The sequence below is a fragment of the Hippopotamus amphibius genome, chromosome 9, assembly GCF_030028045.1.
Source record: "Hippopotamus amphibius kiboko isolate mHipAmp2 chromosome 9, mHipAmp2.hap2, whole genome shotgun sequence".
Taxonomy (NCBI): Eukaryota; Metazoa; Chordata; class Mammalia; order Artiodactyla; family Hippopotamidae; genus Hippopotamus; species Hippopotamus amphibius.
This window is the reverse complement of record NC_080194.1, coordinates 102,707,882-102,729,268: the sequence shown is the minus strand read 5'-3', so window position 1 is coordinate 102,729,268 and position 21,387 is coordinate 102,707,882. Positions and strand designations below refer to the sequence as shown.

Sequence of the window (21,387 nt, the reverse complement as noted above, 5' to 3'; positions counted from 1 at the left end):
TATTTCAAGAGGTTATAGTGCAAAACTTCCCCAACATGGAAAAGGAAACAATTAAGTCCAAGAAATGGAGAGAGTCCCATACAGAAAAAACGCAAGGAGAAATACACTGAAGAACACATTCATAAAACTAATGAAATTTAAACACAAAGGAAAATATGAAAAGCAGCAAGAGAAAAGCAACAAATAACATGTAAGGGAAGATGTATAAGGATAACAGCTGATCTTTCTGCAGCAACTCTGCAGGCCAGAAAGGAATGGCAGGATATACTGAAAGTCCTGAGAGAGAAGAGCCTAGAGCCCAGAATACTCTACCCAGCAAGAATCTCATTCAGATTTGATGGAGAAATCAAAAGCTTTAGCAACAAGAAAAGTTAAGAGAATTTAGCACCCCCAAACCAGCCTTACAACAATCTCTAAAGGAACTTTTCTAAGCAGGAAAGACAGAGAAGGAAAAGGCCTACAATAACAGAAAACAATTAAGAAAATGGTAACAAGAATATACATGTTGATAATAAATAAATAAGGACACAGAAGCTCTAAATGACACATTACACCATCTCGACTTAATTGATACGACATTCCATTCAAACACTGCAGAACACACTTTCTTCTCAAGTGCACATGGAAAATTCTCCAGGATAGATCACACCTTGGGTCACAAATCAAGCCTCAGTAAATTCAAAAAAATTGAAATTGTATCAAACATTTTCTCTGACAACAATACCATGAGACTACATATTGATAACAGGGAGGAAATGTAAAAAATACAAACACATGGAGACTAAACAATATGCTATTAAACAACCAAGCATTCACTATAGAAATAAAAGAGGAAATCAAAAAATACCTAGAAACATATGACAATGAAAATACAACAACCCAAAACCTATAAGATGCAGCAAAAGTGGTTCTAAGAGGGAAGTTTATAGCAATACAGTCCTACCTCAAGAAACAAGAAAAATATGGAATAAAAAACATAACCTTACACCTAAAACAATTAGAGAAAGAAGAAGAAGAAGAAGAAGAAGAAGAAGAAGAAGAAGAAGAAGAAGAAGAAGAAGAAGAACAACAACAACAACAACAACAACAACAACAACAACAACAACAACAAAAAACCCCAAAGTGAGCAGAAGGAAAAAAATAAAAAAGATGAGATCAGAAAAAAATGAAAAAGAAATGAAGGAAATAATAGCAAAGATCAATAAAACTAAAAGATGGTTCTTTGAGAAGATGAATAAAATTGGTAAACCATTAGCCAGACTCAAGACAGAAAAAAGGGAGAAGATGCAAATCAACAGAATTAGAAATGAAAAAGGAGAAGTAACAACTGACAACACAGAAATACAAAAGATCATGAGAGACTACTACAAGCAACTATATGCCAATAAATTGGATAACCTGGAAGAAATGGATACATGCTTAGAAAAGTACAATCTTCCAAGACTAAAACAGGAAGAAAGAGAAAATATGAACAGACCAATCACAAGTATGGAAATTGAGACTCTGATTAAAAATCTCCCAACACACAAAAGCCCAGGGCCAGATGGCTTCACAGGTGAATTCTATCCAACATGTAGAGAAGAGGTAACACCTATCATTCCCAAACTCTTCCAAAATGCAGCGAAGAAGGAACATTCCCAAATTCATTCTATGAGGCCACCATCACCTTGATACCAAAACCAGGAAAAAAGGTGACACACAAAAAAGAAATTACAGGCCCATATCACTGATGAATATAGATGCAAAAAACCTCAACAAAATACTAGCAAACAGAATCTAACAGCACATTTAAGAGATCATACACCATGATCAAGTGGGGTTTATCCCTGGAATACAAGTATTCCTCAATATATCCAAAGCAATCAATGTGATACATCATATTAACAAATTGAAGGATAAAAACCATATGATTATCTCAACAGATGTGGAAAAATTTTGACAAAATTCAACATCCATTTATGATAAAAACTCTCCAGAAAATGGGCACAGAAGGAAATTACCTCAACATAATAAAAGGCATATATGACAAACCAACAGCCAGCATCATTCTAAATGGTGAAAAACTGAAAGCGTTCCCTCTAAGATTAGGAACAAAACAAGGGTGCCCACTCTCACCATTACTATTCAACACAGTTTTGGAAGTTTTAGCCACAGCAATCAGAGAAGAAAATGAAATAAAAGGAATCCAAATTGGAAAAGAAGTAAAATTGTCACTCTTTGCAGATGACATGATATTATGGATAGAAAACCCTAAATATTCTACCAAAAAACTGCTAGCACTATTTGATGAATTTAGTAAAGCAACAGGATATAAAATTAATGCACAGAAACCTCTTGCATTCCTATACACTAACAACAAAAGAGCAAAAATAGAAATTAAGGAAACTCTCCCATTTACCATTGCAACAAAAAGAATAAAATACCTAGGAATAATCCTGCCTAACAAGGCAAAAGACCTGTATGCAGAAAACTATAAGACACTGATGAAAGAAATCAAAGACAAAACACACAGATGGAGAGACATACAATATTCTTGGATTGGAAGAATCAATATTGTGAAAATGACTATCTTACCCCAAACAATTTACAGATTCAATGCAATCCCTATCAAATAACCAACGTCATTTTTCACAGAACTAGGACAAGTAATCTTATGATTTTTATAGAAACACAAAAGAACCCAAATAGCCAAAGAAATATTGAGAAGGAAAGACAGGCTTGGTGGACATAGGCTTCCAGACTTCAAACTATACTGCAAGGCCACAGTGATCAAGACAGTATGTTACTGGCACAAAAATAGAAAAGTTGATCAATGGAATAGAATAGAGAACTCAGAGGTAAACCCAAGCACATATGGGCAGCTTATCTTTGAAAAAGGAGGCAAGAGTATATGATGGAAAAAAGACAGCCTCTTCAATAAGTGGTGCTGGGAAAATTGGACAGCAACATGTAAAAGAATGAAATTAGAACACTTCTTAACATCATATACAGAAACAAACTCAAAATGGATTAAAGACCTAAATGTAAGGCCAGACACTATAAAAATCCTAGAGGAAAACATAGGCAGAACACTCTATGACATATATCAAAGCACAATCCTTTTGGACCCACCTCCTAGAATCATGGAAATAAAATCAAGAATAAACAAATGGGACCTAATGAAACTTGAAAGCTTTTGCACAGTGAAGGAAACCATAAATAAAACAAGAAGACGACCCTCAGAATGGAAGAAAATATTTGCCAATGAAGCAACTGACAAAGGATTAACCTCCAAAATATTCAAGCAGCTCATGCGGCTTAATACCAAAAAAGGAAATAACCCAATCCACAAATGGGCAGAAGACCTAAATAGACATTTCTCCAAAGAAGACGTGCAGATTGCTAACAAACACATGAACAGATGCCCAACATCACTAATCATTAGAGAAATGCAAGTCAAAGCCACAATGAGGTATTACCTCACACCAGTCAGAATAGCCATCATCACAAAATCTAGAAAAAATAAATGTTGGAGAAGGTGTGGAGAAAAGGGAACTCTCCTGCACTGTTGGTGGGAATGTAAGCTGGTTCAGCCACTATGGAAAACAGTTTGGAGGTTCCTTAAAAAAGTGAAAATGGAAATACCATATGACCCAGCAATCCCACTACTGTGCATATACCTGTAGAAAACCATAATCCCATAAGAAACATGTACCATAATGTTCATTGCAGCACTATTTACAATAGCCAGGACATGGAAGCAACCTAATTGCCTATCAACAGATGATTGGATAAAGAAGATGTGGCACATATATAGCATGGAATATTACTCAGCTGTAAAAAGGAATGAAATTGAAGTATATGTAATGAGATGGATAGACCTAGAGATTGTCATAGAGAGCAAAGCAAGCCAGAAAGAGAATAACAAATACCATATACTAACTCATATATATGGAATCTGAAGAAATGGTACTGACGAACCCAGTGACATGGCAAAAGTGGAGGTGCAGATGTAAAGAATGAACTTGAGGACATGGGGCTGGGGTGGGTGGCAAAGGGGAAGCTGGGATGAAGTGAGAGGGTAGCATTGACATAGATACACTACCAAATGTAAAATAGACAGCTATTGGGATGTTGCTGTATAGCAAAGGGAGATCAACCCAATGATGGGTGATACTTTAGAGAGCCAGGACAGGCAGGGTGGGAGTGAGTCTCAGGACGGAGGGGATATAGTCATATATGTATAAATACAGCTTATTCAGTTTGGTGTACCTCAAAAACCAGTAAAAAAGTGTAAAGCATTTATATTCCAATGAATAATTAAAAAAAAAGAACACTCTATGACATAAATCAAAGCAAGATCATTTTGACACACCTCCTAGAAAAATGGAAATAAAATAAAAAATAAACAAATGGTCCTAATGAAACAAATCTTTTGCAAAGCAAAAGTAACCATAAACAAGACCAGAAGACAACCCTCAGAATGGAGAAAGTATTTGCCAGCAAAGCAAGTGACAAATGATTCATCTCCAAAATATACAAACAGCTCATGCAGCTCAATACCAAAAAAGCAAATAACCCCTTCCAAAAATGGGTGGAAGACCTAAACAGACATTTGTCCAAGAAGAGGTACAGATAGCTCACAAACACATGATAAGATGCTCAACATCACTAATCCTTAGAGAAATGCAAGTAAAAACCACAATGAGGTAACACCTTACACCAATCAGAATGGCCATCATCCTTAAATTAAAAAAACAATACATGCTAGAGATGGTGCAGAGAAAAGGGAACCCTCCTGCACTGTTGGGGGGGATGTGAATTGGTACAGCCACTATGGAAAACAGCATGGAAGTTCCTTAGAAAACTAAAAATGGAACTACCATATGACCCAGCAATCCCACTCTTGGGCATATACTCTGAGAAAATCATAATCCCAAAAGAAACATGTACCACAATGTTCATTCCAGCGCTATTTCCTATAGTCAGGATGTGGAAGCAACATAATGCCCATCAATAGATGAATGGATAAAAAAGATGTGTCACACATATACAATAGAATATAACTCACCCATAAAAAAGAATGAAATTGATTTATTTGTAGTGAGGTGGATGGTTATAAAGTCTTTCATACAGAGCGAAATAAGCCAGAAATGGAAAAACAAATATAGTATGCTAACTCATATATATAGAATCTAAAAAAAATGGTACTGATGAACCCAGTGACAGGGAAAGAATAAAGATGCAGATGTAGAGAACAGACTTGAGGACATGGGGTGGCAAGGCATGAAAGGGAAGCTGGGATGAAATGGGAGATAACATTGACATATATACAGTACCAAATGTAAAATAGATAGCTTGTGGGAGGCTGCTCTATAATACAGGGAGATCAACTCAATGATGGGTGATAATGTAAGGGATTGGAATGGGGGTTGGGAAGGATTCATGGGAGGAGTGGGATATGGGGATATACATATAAATACAGCTGATTCACTTTGTTGTACAGCATACACTGGCACAATAGTGTAAAGCAATTAAATTGCAATAAAAAGCTTAAAGATAAAATACAAACAAACCAAAAAAGTGACTCATAGATACAAAAAACAAACTCATATTTGCCAGAGGAGAAAATCATGAAATACTTGAAGGGGATTAAGAGGCACAGGCTTCTAGCTGTGAAATAAATGAGCCACAGATACATAATGTACAGCATAGGGAATATAGTCAATAACATTGTAATAGCTTTATACAGTGAGAGGTGGTAACTTATATGATCACCTTATATTGTGATCATTTTGTAATGTATAATAATATTAAATCACCTATGTTGTACACCTGAAACTAATATAATAGTGTAAGTAAATTATACTTTGATAAAACATCTAAAGATAAGACCACACTTTTAATCCTTTAGATAAAACTTATGACTTATTTTTCTAAATTTGGCAGTAACTATATTTTCCGTATGTAGGTTATGACCAAACTACTTATTTTAAATATAAGATTGACTGCAATTTAACTTACAAAGAAAGTGGTTTAAATGTAATTTAAAATAAGTGCCATGTTATTCTTTTGCAAATTGCCATTGATAAGAAATGAGTATATTACTTACAGGCTCATCAAACTATCAATATGTAGTATGATAAATCAAAGTAGGAGACACACTCATGAAATCAATTAAATAGAGTTGGGAGACAAGCTGGGGGAGCTCTCACATGTTGCAGTGTTAGCTGAGCCCAAAATGAAGAAGAAATAATTTCTTCTTCATTCCAGGCAAGGAATCAGCTTAAGCCACAGACTCTTTATTTACTATAGCCCCCCAACTTCTTTTTCCTCTGAATAAAAGCATTTTTCTTCCCTTGCCATGTGGGTACTTTCACATAAATTAAATGTAAGAGGCACAAAACATAGACCCATTGGCTCAGAAAAAAATAAAAAATAACAAGCAAACAAACAAAAAACAACTAGGTGAACATGACCTAGATATGAACAAAATATTTAGAGTGTTTGTCAGCACTTAATTTCTTTGGGAAAATATTATAGAACAAAGAGCCAGACATTATGTGGCAAAGACATTCAGCTCATGCTTTCTTAAGCTTTGTGGTTAATAGATATTTGACTATATTTATTAAGCAATATTTAATAATCAATTGCATTGGAAGTTGGTAGGAAGGAGTATACACAAAGCTACAGTAAGCAAGACAATATGGTACTAGCACTAAAACAAAAATATATATAAATGGAAGAGGATGGAAAGCCCAGAGATAAACCCATGCACCTATGGTCACCCTATCTTTGACAAATGAGGAAAGAATATACAATGGAGAAAAGACAGCTTCTTCAGTTAATGGTGCTGGGAAAATTAGACAGCTACATGTAAAAGAATGAAATTAGAACATTTCCTAAGACCATACACAAAAATAAACTCAACATGGATTAAAGACCTAAAAGTAAGGCCAGCCACTATAAAATTCTTAGAGGAAAACATAGGCAGAACACTCAATGACATCAATCACAGCAAGATCCTTTTTGTCCCACCTCCTAGAGTAGTGGAAATAAAAACAAAAATAAACAAATGGAACCTAATAAAACTTAAAAGCTTTTGCACAGTGAAGGAAACCATAAGCAAGAAAAAGGACAACCCTCAGAATGAGAGAAAATATTTGTCAACAAAGCAACCAACAAAGGACTATTCTCCAAAATATACAAGCAGCTAATGCAGCTTAATATAAAAAATAACCAAAAAAAAATCCAAAAATGGGTGGAAGACCTATATAAAGATTTCTCCAGAGAAGATATAGATGGCCAACAAACACATGAAAAGATGCTCAACATCACTAATCATTAGAGAAATGCAAATCAAAACCACAGTGAGGTATCACCTCACAACGGTCAGAATGGCCATCATCAAAAAATCTAGAAACAATAAATTCAGGAGAGGGCATGAAGGAAATGTAACTCTCCTGCACTGTTTTTGGGAATGTAAATTGACACAATCACTATGGAGAGCAGCATAGATGTTCCTTAAAAAACTAAAATAGAAGTACCATATGACCCATCAATCCCATTACTGGGCATATACTCTGAGAAAACCAAAATTCAAAAAGATGCATGTACCACAATGTTCTAGGAGATGCAGCACTATTTACACTAGCTAGGACATGGAAGCAACCTAAATGTCCATTGACAGATGAATGAGTAACGAAGATGTGGCACATATATAAAATGGAATATTACTCAGCCCTAAAAAGGAACATAACTGAATTGTTTTTTGTTTTTTGTTTTTGTAGTGAGGTGGAAGGGCCTAGTTTCTGTCACACAAACTGAAGTAACTCAGAAAGAGTAAAACAAATACCATATTCCAATGCATATATATGTAATCCAAAAAAGAAAAAATCACAGAAAACAAAAACAAATGGTACTGATGAACCAAGTGGCAGGGCAAGAATAAAGAAGCATATGTGGAGACAAGACTTGAGAACACAGTGGGGGAAGGGGAAGCTGGGGTGAAGTGAGAGAGTAGCATTGACTTATATATCAAATGTGTAATAGATAGCTAGTGGGAAGCTGCTGCATAGCACAGTGAGATCAGCTTGAAGCTTGGTGATGACATAGAGGTGTGGGATAGGGACAGTGGGAGGGAGGCTCAAGAACAAGGGCATATAGGGATATATGTATACATATAGCTGATTCACTTGTTATACAGAATACATTATAACACAGTATTGTAAAGCCATTATACTCCAGAAAAATCTGAAAAAAAAATAAAGAAAAAAAAGTTGGTAGGAAGAATTTGCACGTCATGATTTTTGCCCAAACAGAAGTCAGTGTCACAGATGTTGTACTCATCTTTCCTGAGACATGAAGTGGAGAATTCCACTATCAAGAGAGGAAGGATAAAAAGTTGTATGTTATTTACTTCTCTACCCCTATTTTATCTAGAACAGTGCTTGGCACATGATAGGTTCTCACTAAATCTTAACTGAATGAATGAATGAATGTAGTATCAAAGAGACAGAATGAATAATTTTGGACATGAATGTGATCTCTTGGGAATAGATTTGGGAGCTTGCTCCAGGAATGAATTGGAATATAATACCATAGGAGCCTAGAGTAATATAGTAACACAGAGTTTAATTCCCAAGGATAGGAAGGAGTTATAATTTGTTGGGCTGTATATGTGTCTATATTCCACACCTGGACTTATGTTGTCTGGCTTACATATATTAACATGTATTAATATATATTAATATGTTGGATTTCTTACTTAACATTTTTATAAGGAAAATGTGTTGAAAATTGTGTTAAAATAACTTCTGTCAATTCATTATGGTTTGTGTTGTGTTGATTAGGCTATCAATCAGTTTCTGAGTGGCACTTGTTAAGTTGTAAGGGGAGGCCCAGAAAGCCAGAGTGGCCTATGGTCCCATGCCCTCTGGATCATCTTTCATAGGAGAAACATCAATCCCTGCAGTGCTTTTAAGGCAAGATTCAAAATTAATGTGTTTCCCAAATGTGAACTGAGGGATTGCTAGGTGTCAGACACCATATGTCACTAGAAAGACACTAATTATGATCAAGGCAATTGGAAAAGTAGAGATAGATCAGAACTGTTGTGAGAATGAGTATTAATGGGATGGGGGTGCTGGGGGTAGGAGAAATATGGAGATATGTAGGAATTGACAATGACCAATAATAATCTTCCTGGGCAAATTTTTACATGGTGATAATCTCCATGGGTTGTTGTGTAAACTAATAAGTACTTTATGAAGAAAAATGCAGAAAAAATGTGATGGCATCTCCAGCTCATCTAAGGATTCAAAGCACTTAACCAGATTTTTGGTCTTGGCAGTGATGAAAATCAGTTTGATTCTAAAGGCAGAATTGTTTTGATAACATCAGATTGTGAACCCAGGTGAAACAATGGATTATAGATTCAGACAACCTGAACCCAAATCCCCTTCCTTCACTGATTAGGTATGTGAATTCTGTAGGTTATTTGAACTTTTGAAACCTCACTTAACTCATCTGGAAAATGGGGTAATTAAAGTGCCCATCTAATCAAAATATTAAATGACAAATGCTTAACCTTCCACATAAAAGACAAAAACAAAACAAACAAAAAACCAGGCTCACCACAAAGGAGGCATCTATTTTCCTCAGAGTTATTGTGGAAATTCAGTAAAAGGAAAAAGATGGAGGTAGGGAAAAGTATCAATGAAATACATATCAGCTTTGAAAACTAACATATGTATGTGTATTCATGGCCAATGAGAAATACATCAACTTTCTGACTCCATTTCAGGTGAATTCTTTCTTCTACACAAATACAGTGTTGACTGGGTTTTCATAAGGTGGACATTACCAGCTGGGACTCACTAACTGGAACACCACACACAGTCTACCCCTACTCTTAGTAGCACCATTAGACCTCTCTTGGTCAATCTCTTGGTAAAAGACAAACCAAGATATGCATTTTTTTGCAAAGACCACAGGGACAGTTTTCTCTGGACACACCCTAATGCCACGCTTAAGTCGGTAGTTGATAGGGCGGACTCCAGCTGTACTTGACATCCTCACAGGAAGATAGATGATATGATGGGGTTACATGTGTCAGATGTTCATGTGCACAATCAGGGTGTCTGTGCCCTACCTCTTGGTGTGGCCTGAAGTCAAGCCCAAATTTGACAGGATGAATTTTACTCACGGTATCATTACTTGCATGTTCAGACCAATATCAACTTGCTGACATGTGATTAGAACTTGACAGTTGGTCACAATTACCTGACTCTGTGCCAGATAATTTCACCTGCTATCTTGTTTCTTAAATGAGATTTTTCCCATTTCATGGACAGAACCACTGGGGCTCAGATAATTGAGGAAGTATCCAGGCTGAAAATTGAACCCCGAAACATGTTTTTCCCATGATGCTTGTAAGCTTAGTCAGAAGTTGTTCTTAGTTCTGTGCCCTTAGCCTGCTAGGAGAAAGAGGTGAATCCTGTTCTCACTCCCCATCATGGGTGCCTCTTTACCTTCTCCATTTGAGTCCAGTAGTCCAGTACATCACTTGCAAAGTTAAATTCCTCAGGTGTATCATAGTCATTCCATCTTGGGGCTCCAGCTCCTGATAAAGACTGGTAGCGCAGGTGCAGAGGGGCAGGGTGAAAACCATGGCAGAATTTGTGGATGCCCCACAGGACCCGGAACTTCATTAGCAGTTGCATGGTGGAGCAATGCTCAGGAATCAGGCACCGAATTCTCAGGTCACTACCTGCCTTGGGAAGAGATGACTAATAGTTTGGTCATCAGAGCAGGAATTTCTTCCACAAAGTGAAAGTCCATTCCTGGTAAATTTCTAGTGTGACAGCTTTGTTTCAACTCACTGAAATTTGGAAGACACAACTTATTTACTTCACTGGGTATTTCCCTTCCCAGATGAGGAATCACAAGGAAACAAAATGATGGGGAGGGGTTATAGCTACTATATCAGGTTGACACCTACTCCTGAGGGTCTTATCTTTCTCTTTTATCCCCAGGGATGGCAGCCATGTAGCCACCCCATTTGTGGTAGAAACTCATCATTTTTAAAGTCCTGTACCTCATATTATCCTTGCTCTGGAGACCTATCTTCCCAGTGAGCCCAAATGTGTGAGTCTCATAGAAACTCTCACATTTTTAGATAATCCCACCCCCAGTGCAAACTCTATTGGTCTAGAGTTGAGCAGTGATTTCCTATGATTTTTAATTGCAAACTGGGCTAAACCTAGTCCCACTACAAAATGTGTGTGTGTGTGCGCACATGTGTGCACACGCTTGATACCAAAGGGTATGTAAGTCAGTCTCTCCTCAGTGGAAGCCATGAAATGCACACTTTGGAAACTGTAATTTGGAAACCTATAATTCCTGTCATGTGGAGATAACAGTTATGCATGAGAGAAGAAATCAAGGAAGATTTCAGAGACCTTGCAATAGGGGCATACGGTATCTTAGAGACATGGAAGTCTCTGGTTCAGAACTACTGTTCCTGAGGCCCATCTGCATCTCTGCCCATCTCTTGCTAATATCCTGTCTTGAATTCTATGAGCCAACAGTTTTTCCTCCCTGAGATTGTGTTTCTTTCACTTGGGACTATAAGAATATGGACAAATATGTACCACCACACTCAGGAGAGAGGAGGCTAATATCAGAGCACCCTCCATACTGGACTGGGATCTGGTCTCAGGGCCTTCGCCAGGACAGCATTCCAGGTAGCTATTACCAGTCCATCACTTGACCTTTGATATAAAACTACTTTGCCACTCCAGATCCCAATAAATGCTTCTAACTTGGGAGAAGAATACTCACTTATTAGAATGCTTCTCAAAGTTTGATTGTGAAAATTGACTTAAGCTAGAAATCCAGTTCTGTGAGAATAAAGCCACTTTACAAATAGCTTTATGGTTCAAGCACTTTGTCACTACAAACAATTAAGTCTCCTCCTTCTCAGTTTGAGCAGTGAGATAATACTGTTTGATAATATATTGACCCATAAAATAAACCAATAAACCTTAACTCAATTTATTTCCAAACATTTTAGACTTGTAATAACCAAACACCAATTAATTTTGATGCTGCCTTCAGAACCTTGCTACTCTCTGCATAAAAGGGGATGAATATATGAAAGCTTCATCCCCTAGAGTTTGCTTGTCAGTGGGGATCCCTGGGCCATGTGAAGTAAAGTATGTTCCCTTCCTTTATAGTGCTTGTCAGTCAGCAGTATTGTCTTTTGTTTTCTCAGAGTGCTTAAGGAAGAAAGGCCCTAAGATATCAGCTGGCCCAGGAATTTGACCCTCATCCTTTGTAGAAAAGATTTGTGTTGCCAAGATTTAAAATTTGGGAGATTTCATTGAAAATGTGAATTGAAGATTTCCCTTGAAAACTTAAAAGGCCCAGCAACAGCGGACCTTTCTTTCAACCCAGCATCAACTGACTGAAGCTGAAAATTTTCTGCTTCACTTAAACAAAATATTCTCCAATTCCAAGTGGTTTCCACCACTCCCTATTTTGTCACAGCTAGATGCTGTTGCACTTACTGTATGTGTTACTGAGTCCAAGCTCACTCTGCTCATCTCATGACAGGCCAATGAATCAGAGATGAGGTGTTGAGGCAAGGAATACAACTTTATTCAAAAAGCCAGCAGACCAAGAAGATGGCAGAGTAGTGTCTCCTAAAAACCATTTTATTGGGGTTTGGCTGCCAGTTTATTTTATAGAATCAGACAGGGAGAGGCAGGGAAGCAAAGTAAAAAGTGTTATCAGCCTTGCAAAACATCTCCTGTGATGAACAGCCTTGGGGAAGGGATGTGTTAGTTTCACAGGTGGGTAGGGTTCCCTGAGGTAGGCCATTTTGTATGATTAATGCAATAAAAATCAAATGTTAAAGTCAAAGAAACAGATCCAGCATGGAATACAATTTAGCTCTTCCCTGTTACCTACCTATCCAGCAATTGTTGACATTTAAACTTAAAACCCCTGATGTAGACCAATATCCCAAGAGGGACACCAATTTTCCCAAGGTTGCAAGGCAAGTTTATTAGCAGGTGTAGTTCTGAAAGCCTGATTCTCCTGCTGTTTTTTCTAACACATCCCTCTCTCCACAGGCATGAGCTCATTGAGAGCAAGAATACCAGCCTCTGTTGCTACTTTTGTACCCAGGTGTTCACATGACTGCCACATCATCCTTAAAACAGTCAAGGATAGGAACTGGAAAAAGATGGGGGAGGAGTGGGACATGGTGTTCACCTTCCTCCACACAAATACATCAAAAACACATCCACTTGGGGAGTGGCTCCTGGAGAGCACTTCCCGAATGCAGGCAGAAGTCCTCAGACCACCAAAAAGGCAAGAGAAATTCCATGTAATTGGGTAGCACAAAAGAAAGAAGGGAAAAAAAGAGGCAAATAATTCTAAGACCAGCTTCTCTGGGAGGGAGCTGTGAGGGGGGAAGGCTCCCACACACAGGAGAGCCCCTCACTCTGGGGAAAGACAGGGGGAGCCTCGGAGCCCCCAGAAGAGAAAGCAATGGCAGGTCTGCTGAGGGCAGAGCAGAGAGATCCCTGCACAGAGGTGTCAGGCAGCACTCCCCAGCCAGAGAAGCTAATCTGCTTAGTCGAAACACAGGTGGGGGCTGGGTGCTGAGATTTGGGCTTTGGAGAACATTCCCCAGGGAGAGATCTGGTGCTGGCTGCATGAGAAAAGCTTGGGGGGGGGGGGTTGGCGGAGCAAGTGCACCAGCAAGATAGGGAGTTTGGGGGAAAACCTGGGACAGACAGAGAGACAGGGGACTTTTGATTCAGAGTGTTTGGGAGGAAAATCCCTCTCTGCAAACCCATAGGCAGTGGTGAAGCAGCATGACTCCTTGCTGCTCGCTTGAAAAGCCCACAGTCCTGTGCCTCCACCTACCCCATGAACCACTGTGTCCTCCTGAACACCTGCCCACATGCCTGCTAACCCCATTCCCCCACCCCTGCCACTGTGCCACTGGCCTGGGGGCTGCTGCATTGAAAAGCCAACTGCCCCGGCCTGCTCTACACACTGCTGGGTCCCACCAAGTGCATGCTAACCTGCCTGCCACCCTACTCCCACGCCCCCACCACTGTGGAGCCAGCCCACAGCCCACCCACCCACAGCCACCAAGCATCCTGTGTGTAAGCAAGTTGTTGGCCACACCCTCCTGGCAGCAGGGAAAGCCCACCAACACCAAGGGTCCCATGATCAAGACCAAATTCACTGGGAGAATGCACAGCATACTTCAGGGTCATGTTGACCTCTGCTGCTGCAAGCAATCCCACAGATTTCAGTTAGACTGCCATATCCCTCCCTACCTCTGACTTGAAGTTGCAAGTGAGCCCCAATCACCCTCTTTCACCCCCTCTTGTCTGGGTGGGGAACTGACTCCTGAGAGATACCTATGTGCAAAGTAGGGACCAAAACCAAAACTGATACCTGAGGTCTGCAGAACCAAAGAAGAGAAAGAGAAACAGCCACAGGAGGAGGAAATTTAATGCCCACAATAGGCTTGAAAGAACCTGCATCTGGGTATCAACTGATTAGATGAGTGTTTCTACAATAGAGACTGCAGACATAGAGGACAACTGGGGACTATGGGGACAAATATACACATGACTAATACCAGATCACAGTCTAAGCTCTCCACAGTCTTCTCCACAGCAGGGAAAGAACCTAGAAATATGAGAGAACATTTTGGTGTGCTTATCTTGTTTCTGGTTTTCTGTATTTGCTCAGTTTTTACTGTACACATGTGTATGTGGATTTGCTTATAATTGGTATGAGTACTCACTTCTATCCTTTATTTCCTCTCTCATTTTCTCTTCTCATTGGTTTCTTTTCCTCTTCTCTTTCTGCAAGTGCAAGTGTGTACCATCTCCTTGTGTGATTTTGACTGATTAAAGTTGCTTTTACCACCAGTCTTGGGGATCTGTCTTCCCCTTTCCTTCCTCCTCTATTTCTTCCTTTTTTTCTTTAATATCCTTCTACCTCATTTTTCTCCATGCTGTACAGCTTCCAGGGTTTGGTGCCCCAGCTGGGGGCCAAACCTGGACTTCTGAGACAGAAGAGCAGAGTCCAGGGCATTGGAACACCAGAGAACTCCTGACCCCATGGACTATTAATTAGCAAGTGCTCCCCCAGAGTTCTCATTCTAAAAAACAAGCTCCAACCCCAATCAAAGGCCAGCAAGCCTCAGTGCTTGACAACTTAAGCCAAACAGAACAGAGATAAGAGGAATTTCTACTAAGCAGGATAGGGAAAGGAGACAGAAAATACAATAAATTAGACACAAATGAGAAAGCAAAGAAACACCTTGCAGGAAAAGGAGCAAGATAAAAATCCACAAGACCAAATAAATGAAGAAGAAATTGGAAAATTGCCTGAAAAAGAATTCAGATAGTAAAGATGGTCCAAAATCTCAAAAACAAAATAGAGAAAATACAAGAAACATTTAATAAGGACCTATAAGAATCAAAGAGCAAACAAACAGTAATGAACAACACAGTAACTGAAATTAAAAATACTCTAGATGGTATAAACAGCAGAATAACTGAGGCAGAAGAACAAGTAAGTGAGTTGGAAGACAATATGTGGGAAATAACTGCCACAGATCAGGAAAAAAGAGAGAAAAATAATAGAAAGAATGGAAGACAGTCTCAGAGACCTTGGGGATAACATTAAATGTACCAACACTTGAATCATAGGGTTCCAGAAGAAGAAGAAAAAAAGAAAAGTTCTGAGAAAATATTTGAAGAGATTATGGTGGAAAACTTCCCCCACATGGAAAAGGAAAGAGTAAACCAAGTTCAAGAAGTGCAGAGAGTCCCATACAGAGTAAACCCAAGGAGAAACACACCGAGGCACATATTAATCAAACTAAAGCTGAGACAAAGTGAGAGAGTAGCACAGACATATATATACTACCAACTGTAAAATAGATAGCCAGTGGGAAGTTGTTGTATAACAAAGGGAGTTCAACTCGAGGATGGAAGATGCCTTAGAGGACTGGGGTGGGGAGGGTGGGGGGGACTCAAGGGAGGGTGGGGGGGGGAGTCAAGGGAGGGAGGGAATACAGGGATATGTGTATAAAAGCAGATGATTGAACTTGGTGTACCCCCCCAAAAATAATAAATAAATAAATAAAATTTAAAGTTCATACTTTAAAAAAAATTATCTAAAATTGTTACTTCAGATTTTGGTAACTATTAATTGTCTCTTGGCTTTCACTAGACATTGAGGTTTTTTAGAATCAGGGATTCTAATTTAAATACATAATTAAAGCTACTTAAAATAATAAAACATTTCAGTATGGCAGAACGTGTGTTTTCAGTTAAGAAGGTATAAGAAATGGAATTACATAATAGTGAAACAGTTTTGTACATGGTCAGGATTAACTAAATTCAGATTGGAGTTAACTAAGTAAATAGGTTTTGTTAAGTAAGCTAATACAAGACTGGAATTTGATCTGTTAGAAGTGCCTCTTTTTTGATAACAGATTGTATGTGTTTTTGTACCCTTAGGTGATCCATGTTTGTTTTCTTTTGATCATTTTTTGACTATGGTTAAATGAATAAGTATTGTTTCACAGTGACTTATGATCCTGTTCTGTTTTAAAATCTGGTTGATATTGTTAAAAAACTTCCCAAACATCAAAATCTGACTAAAGCTTTTTAGCCTCCAGCTGACTCTGGGATACTTCGAAAGAGCATCTCTGAGACATCTCAGAGAGAAATGTCAAGCTAGTTTATTTGGTATGTTAAATTACTTCAAAAAAATTGTCAAGTGATTGGAGATGAACCTTAGGTTATAGATGTATGGGTAAATATTGTTTCTATAGATATTCCAAAATTTATATGGAATCCCTAACATCTGATATGTCCAATATGTTACGAATCAAAATACTAGTTATTCTAAAATGTTATATCCAAGTATCCTACTAACTGCATTGCACTCAAATCTTTAACCATGCTATTTTAAGTGTTGTCCTGATGCTTTTACAAAGGAAAGATTTTCAAGAAGATTGACAGAAAGGAACTTTTTAACAAATATAAGTTTCTGCTACCCTTACTAATAGAACCTGATTATTTCATCCAGACCAATGGGAATTAATGGGACTAAGTAAACTGGTAAATATGATTTATAACTTTATGACTTTGGGTTTATGCTATGACCTTCAACAAGTTGATAAGGTGTGCCTAAGTAAATAAAGATGAAACATTTATCTTTTTCTCTCTACTTGATCCAGCCAGAATTTGGTGTTTCTAGTTGGCTCTCCTGTGAACTTGGTACTATGATAATCATTGTTCTAATTTGTTCTTTTTTTCCAAATTGTTTGTGCTTGGTGTCTCCCTACTGCACTATGCCCTTGTCAATGTTACTAGCTGCATTACTTACATCTTGTCTATTTTATAGGCCACCAACAAAACTTCTATGGTTAAAGATCTTTGGGAAATAGATAAAAATAATTGTAATGATGTGATTCTAGGTATGGGAAGAAGTAACAAGGGAAAATGTCTCCTGGATCATAACTAGATAGAGGATCGAGGGAATCTTTAATTATCAATAGGGCCTAATCCAGAGATTAGCACCTGGAGTGGCATGTGAAGAATTTCCATCTGATGTGAGATGAACCTCCCAAAACCATGGGACAAAATTTAATCCTGAAAATGTCTTCCAAATATTGGTCAAATTCCTGGCCAAAGGGAGAGGATCAGTCATCAGCAATTGCAACCATTCAACATGAGCTGGTGAACACTGAGGACATTCAGGATATAAAAGTACAGGATACAGGCCCCAGAGAGTTGTGGTACATATCCCCCAAAAAATGATGATTTCAGTGAGCCCAGACCCTTGCATCTTCCCATACACAGAAAACTGCTAAAATCCTTAACTTGAGATGCAGCCTCCTGAGCTTGAAGCCCTCAAAATTCCTGATAACTCTCAACTTTTAGGTTGTATTTTTAAACCTACAGATGGAAAGTAGACACTTCCAAAGTGGAAAAAAAGACAAATCTCAACATTTGGAACACTGACACTGATGGCAGACACTTCTGGAGAGTTCCATCTGATGGAGCAGTTAAAACATTGCCACCCCTAATTCCACAAGATTATGGAATGGACATTGACATTGGGGATTGTTACAAGGGAGAGCTAAATCGGACTCCATGTTAGATCTGTTTGCTTTACATTAACCTTTGTATTCTATTGCTTTTGTTAAAATATACAATGTTACTTTATAGCCTGAAAAATGCAGGATATCCCATTCTCAAATCTCTGACCTTTAAAGTTGCAGAACAGAGAATAACATTTGCCTTGTTGGCGGTTTACAAGAACACTGTGATCTGACCTATGTAGACAGCTGCAAGAACAAAAGATTCTGGCACCAGCAAGTCTGCAATAATCAGTAACACCTCCCCCCCTTTTTAGTGTAAAAGGAACCTGAATTCTAACACAGCAAGATGATTTTTTTGACAGACATAAGTCTGCCATCTTCTTGGTCTGCCGGCTTTGCAAATAAAGTCGTATTCCTTGCCTCAACACCTTGTCTCCATTTCATTGGCCTGTCATGGGGCCAACAGAGCAAGATTGGATGAGGTAAAACTAACCCTCTGGACCATGAAATGTGACAGTATTTTGGAGGTAGAATCTTTAAAGGGGGAATTAAGTTAAAATGAGGTCATTAGATGGACCTTAATCCCATGACAAGTTCTTTTGACAGAGCTTTGATTTCACAAGCATTTGGACTGGAAAAGTTATTTATTTTATGAGACAACATCCTTAATGTGTTATAGGGGTTCCGATAGTTACAGAGCCAGGTTTGGCTGTGCTGGGTACGAGCTGAGTGATCTTGTCTGTAAACTTGAGGGCATAATAATAATAACCACTATGTGGCTTCCACAAGGACTAGTGTGATAATCAATAAAAATCACTTTGCCAGCACTGTGTCTGATGCAGAATAAGGGTTCAATAAATGTTGAGGTGTCTCTTAACTCCCAGCAAATTCTGAAGCTAACCACCTCCAGGTTAGATAATTAAAATATTTTAATATGATAAATGGAATATTTTTAAATGGAATGGAATATCTGAGAAATGGAACATTCCTGACATGTCAATAAACAAAGGGTGTCACAGTCATCTAGGATTGCAGCCCTCCAGAGTGAGCCAAGGTGACTCAGGGCTGAAAAGAATGCCTGCCACCAGCAGCCATCATACTGCAGTTACTTCCTGAGGTGAGCCCTGAGAAAACTCAGGGTGTGTTAGGATACTGGCCCACATAGCTGAGGTGCATATCAAAGGAAGGATTTCAGTTAGCTGAGTCTGTTGCATCCTCCCATATACAGAATAGCACTAAATTCTTTAACTTGAGATATCTGGTTTCTTTAATTAACAATCTCTTGATGTTCCCACAAATAAAACTTAACTCAGAACCCTCACATTGTGCATATATATAGTTTTTAAGTCAACAAATAAAAGTCATTCACCTTATATAATGTGGACAAACATTTACACAATGGAGACTTCTTTCCAGTATTTAACTTCTAGGTCTTTTTTACTCCCCTAAACACCCTCCTCCCACCACCCACTACATTCAAAGCTGTCCAGCATTAAATCACCACCCATGTGGCAGCCATGGTTCTATGCATACCACATGTATATCCCCATTGATCCCTCTCTGAATATCACCATCCTCATTTTGCAGTAAAGGAAATGCAGTGTCAGAGAAGTTAAAAAAAAAAAAAAAAAAAAACTTGCCCAAGGTCTGTAAGTGGCATTGCCATAATTTGAAATTGAGTCTTCAGATTTTATGTTCAGGTTCTGTATATAATTTACTGCCCTGTAGCAGATAAACACATACACATACACATATAAACACAGAGCCCTCCCAAGAAGCTGTCATTCACTTCCATCTTACCTGGTACTGTCCAGCAAACACTTGGGTTAGGTCTTGGATGGGGAACTTGCAGGTTGAGTTCTCTCTCATCAACAGTTCAGTTCTCTCTGTGCACACAACAGAACTTGGTTCCAGGCCACGGTTGGGGTGGAGAATTGTTAGGAATGGAATGATTCAGGAGGGGGAGGATATGCTCATGTGTAACAGGGCAGAAAGCAATCACAAACTCTCATATGGGACAAAATCAGTTAGAAAAACAAATTATATAAAGTAATCTCCAATTATTTTGGGGATGCCTTGTGGTGTGAGTGAACAAATAAAGCCAAATGGAGCATTTTCAAAAGTTCTCTGTGGCTAACCTACCTTTTCCTAGTCTGATGTCTCCAATATTCTCATGTAAAGGAAGCCAGGTGACATGGCCTAATAGTTAAAGCCTATGCATGGAGGCAGAATGATTTGGGTTTAAGCATCAGGTCTGCCACTTACCCTCTCTTTGATCTTTGTAGATCTCATTTTCCTACAATTCAGTTTCCTTATCTGTGACATGGGAATGTTATCAGTGGCACCTATCTCCTATGATGCCCTCTGTTGTTATCATTGTTAGTATTAGAAGAAATAATTCATGAAATGTACATAGCACAGTGCTTGGCATAATCTATGTTTGCTGTTTTTATTAACTTGTGATTCTGAGGGAAAGAGTTTGGTGTTCTAACAAGATGTAGGGTCTTTGGAGTCCCAAGGTCTTGAGCTAAAATCCTGGCACAACCACTTGTAAGATGGCCTATGGTGATTTATGATGAAAGTAGTGTGAGCTGTAGCTAGCAGTAAGCAGCAGCAAGCAGTAGTGGAAAGCAAGACCTTTGTTCCCTGTCCGGGAGTCCTAACTGTTAGACCATGGAGGCCAGCAGCTACAGCCTAAGTGCCCAGTACTTGCCTGCCTTGATAAGAAAGAATTCTGGTGAGAAGGCAGAAGGTAAGTAAAAAAGTTAAAAGTTTACTGGAAAAGCAAAGTACATGTGGAAAGACACACAGATGAACTCAGAGTCTCTAGAGTCGCATCTTTGAAGTTTAAATCCTTTATGAGGGAGTGGTTTTCTGGGTCTTTGTCTTTTTTCTGGCCAATCATCTTGTTCCCCCTCCCACCCCCGCCTAATTTGTTTCAGGACCCACACCCTAGTTGTGCTTGCACCTCCCAGAAAAGAGAGTTCTCACCTCAAAGGCATCTGGGAAAACCAAGACTCATTATGGACTGGCATCCCCTGACCTCCAAGAAGGAACATTTGTGTGCATGTGTAGTGTATCCCTTGCCCCAAGGCAGAGGGTGCGAGCAATGACCTCTTGATCTTTACTCAAAGAAAGTTTTGCCATGTTTTGTTCTTGCCATGACTGTTATCTTAAGGCTTCCACAAGACACAAAGCCTGGCTATTTACCATTTCTCTGTTGTTACTTCCATTTCAGAGAGTAAACA

General features: G+C 38.7%; 1 protein-coding gene across 3 annotated transcripts in view; it reads right to left on the bottom strand.

Annotated features, from left to right (window-relative positions):
• The window catches only part of LOC130861118 (acyl-coenzyme A synthetase ACSM1, mitochondrial), a 78,349-nt gene extending 58,329 nt beyond the window's left edge, over positions 1-20,020 (bottom strand). The window contains exons 1-2 of one of the 3 annotated variants that reach the window (XM_057749688.1): positions 19,940-20,020; positions 10,512-10,754 (exon numbers count right to left, since the gene is read on the bottom strand). In XM_057749688.1, the coding sequence (XP_057605671.1) occupies positions 10,512-10,754; positions 19,940-20,008 (312 nt within the window). In that variant the 5' untranslated portion in view covers positions 20,009-20,020. The remainder of the gene's footprint in view (positions 1-10,511; positions 10,755-19,939) is intronic. The other 2 variants (XM_057749689.1, XM_057749690.1) reach the window with 2 other exon arrangements.
• Positions 20,021-21,387: the final 1,367 nt, after the last annotated feature.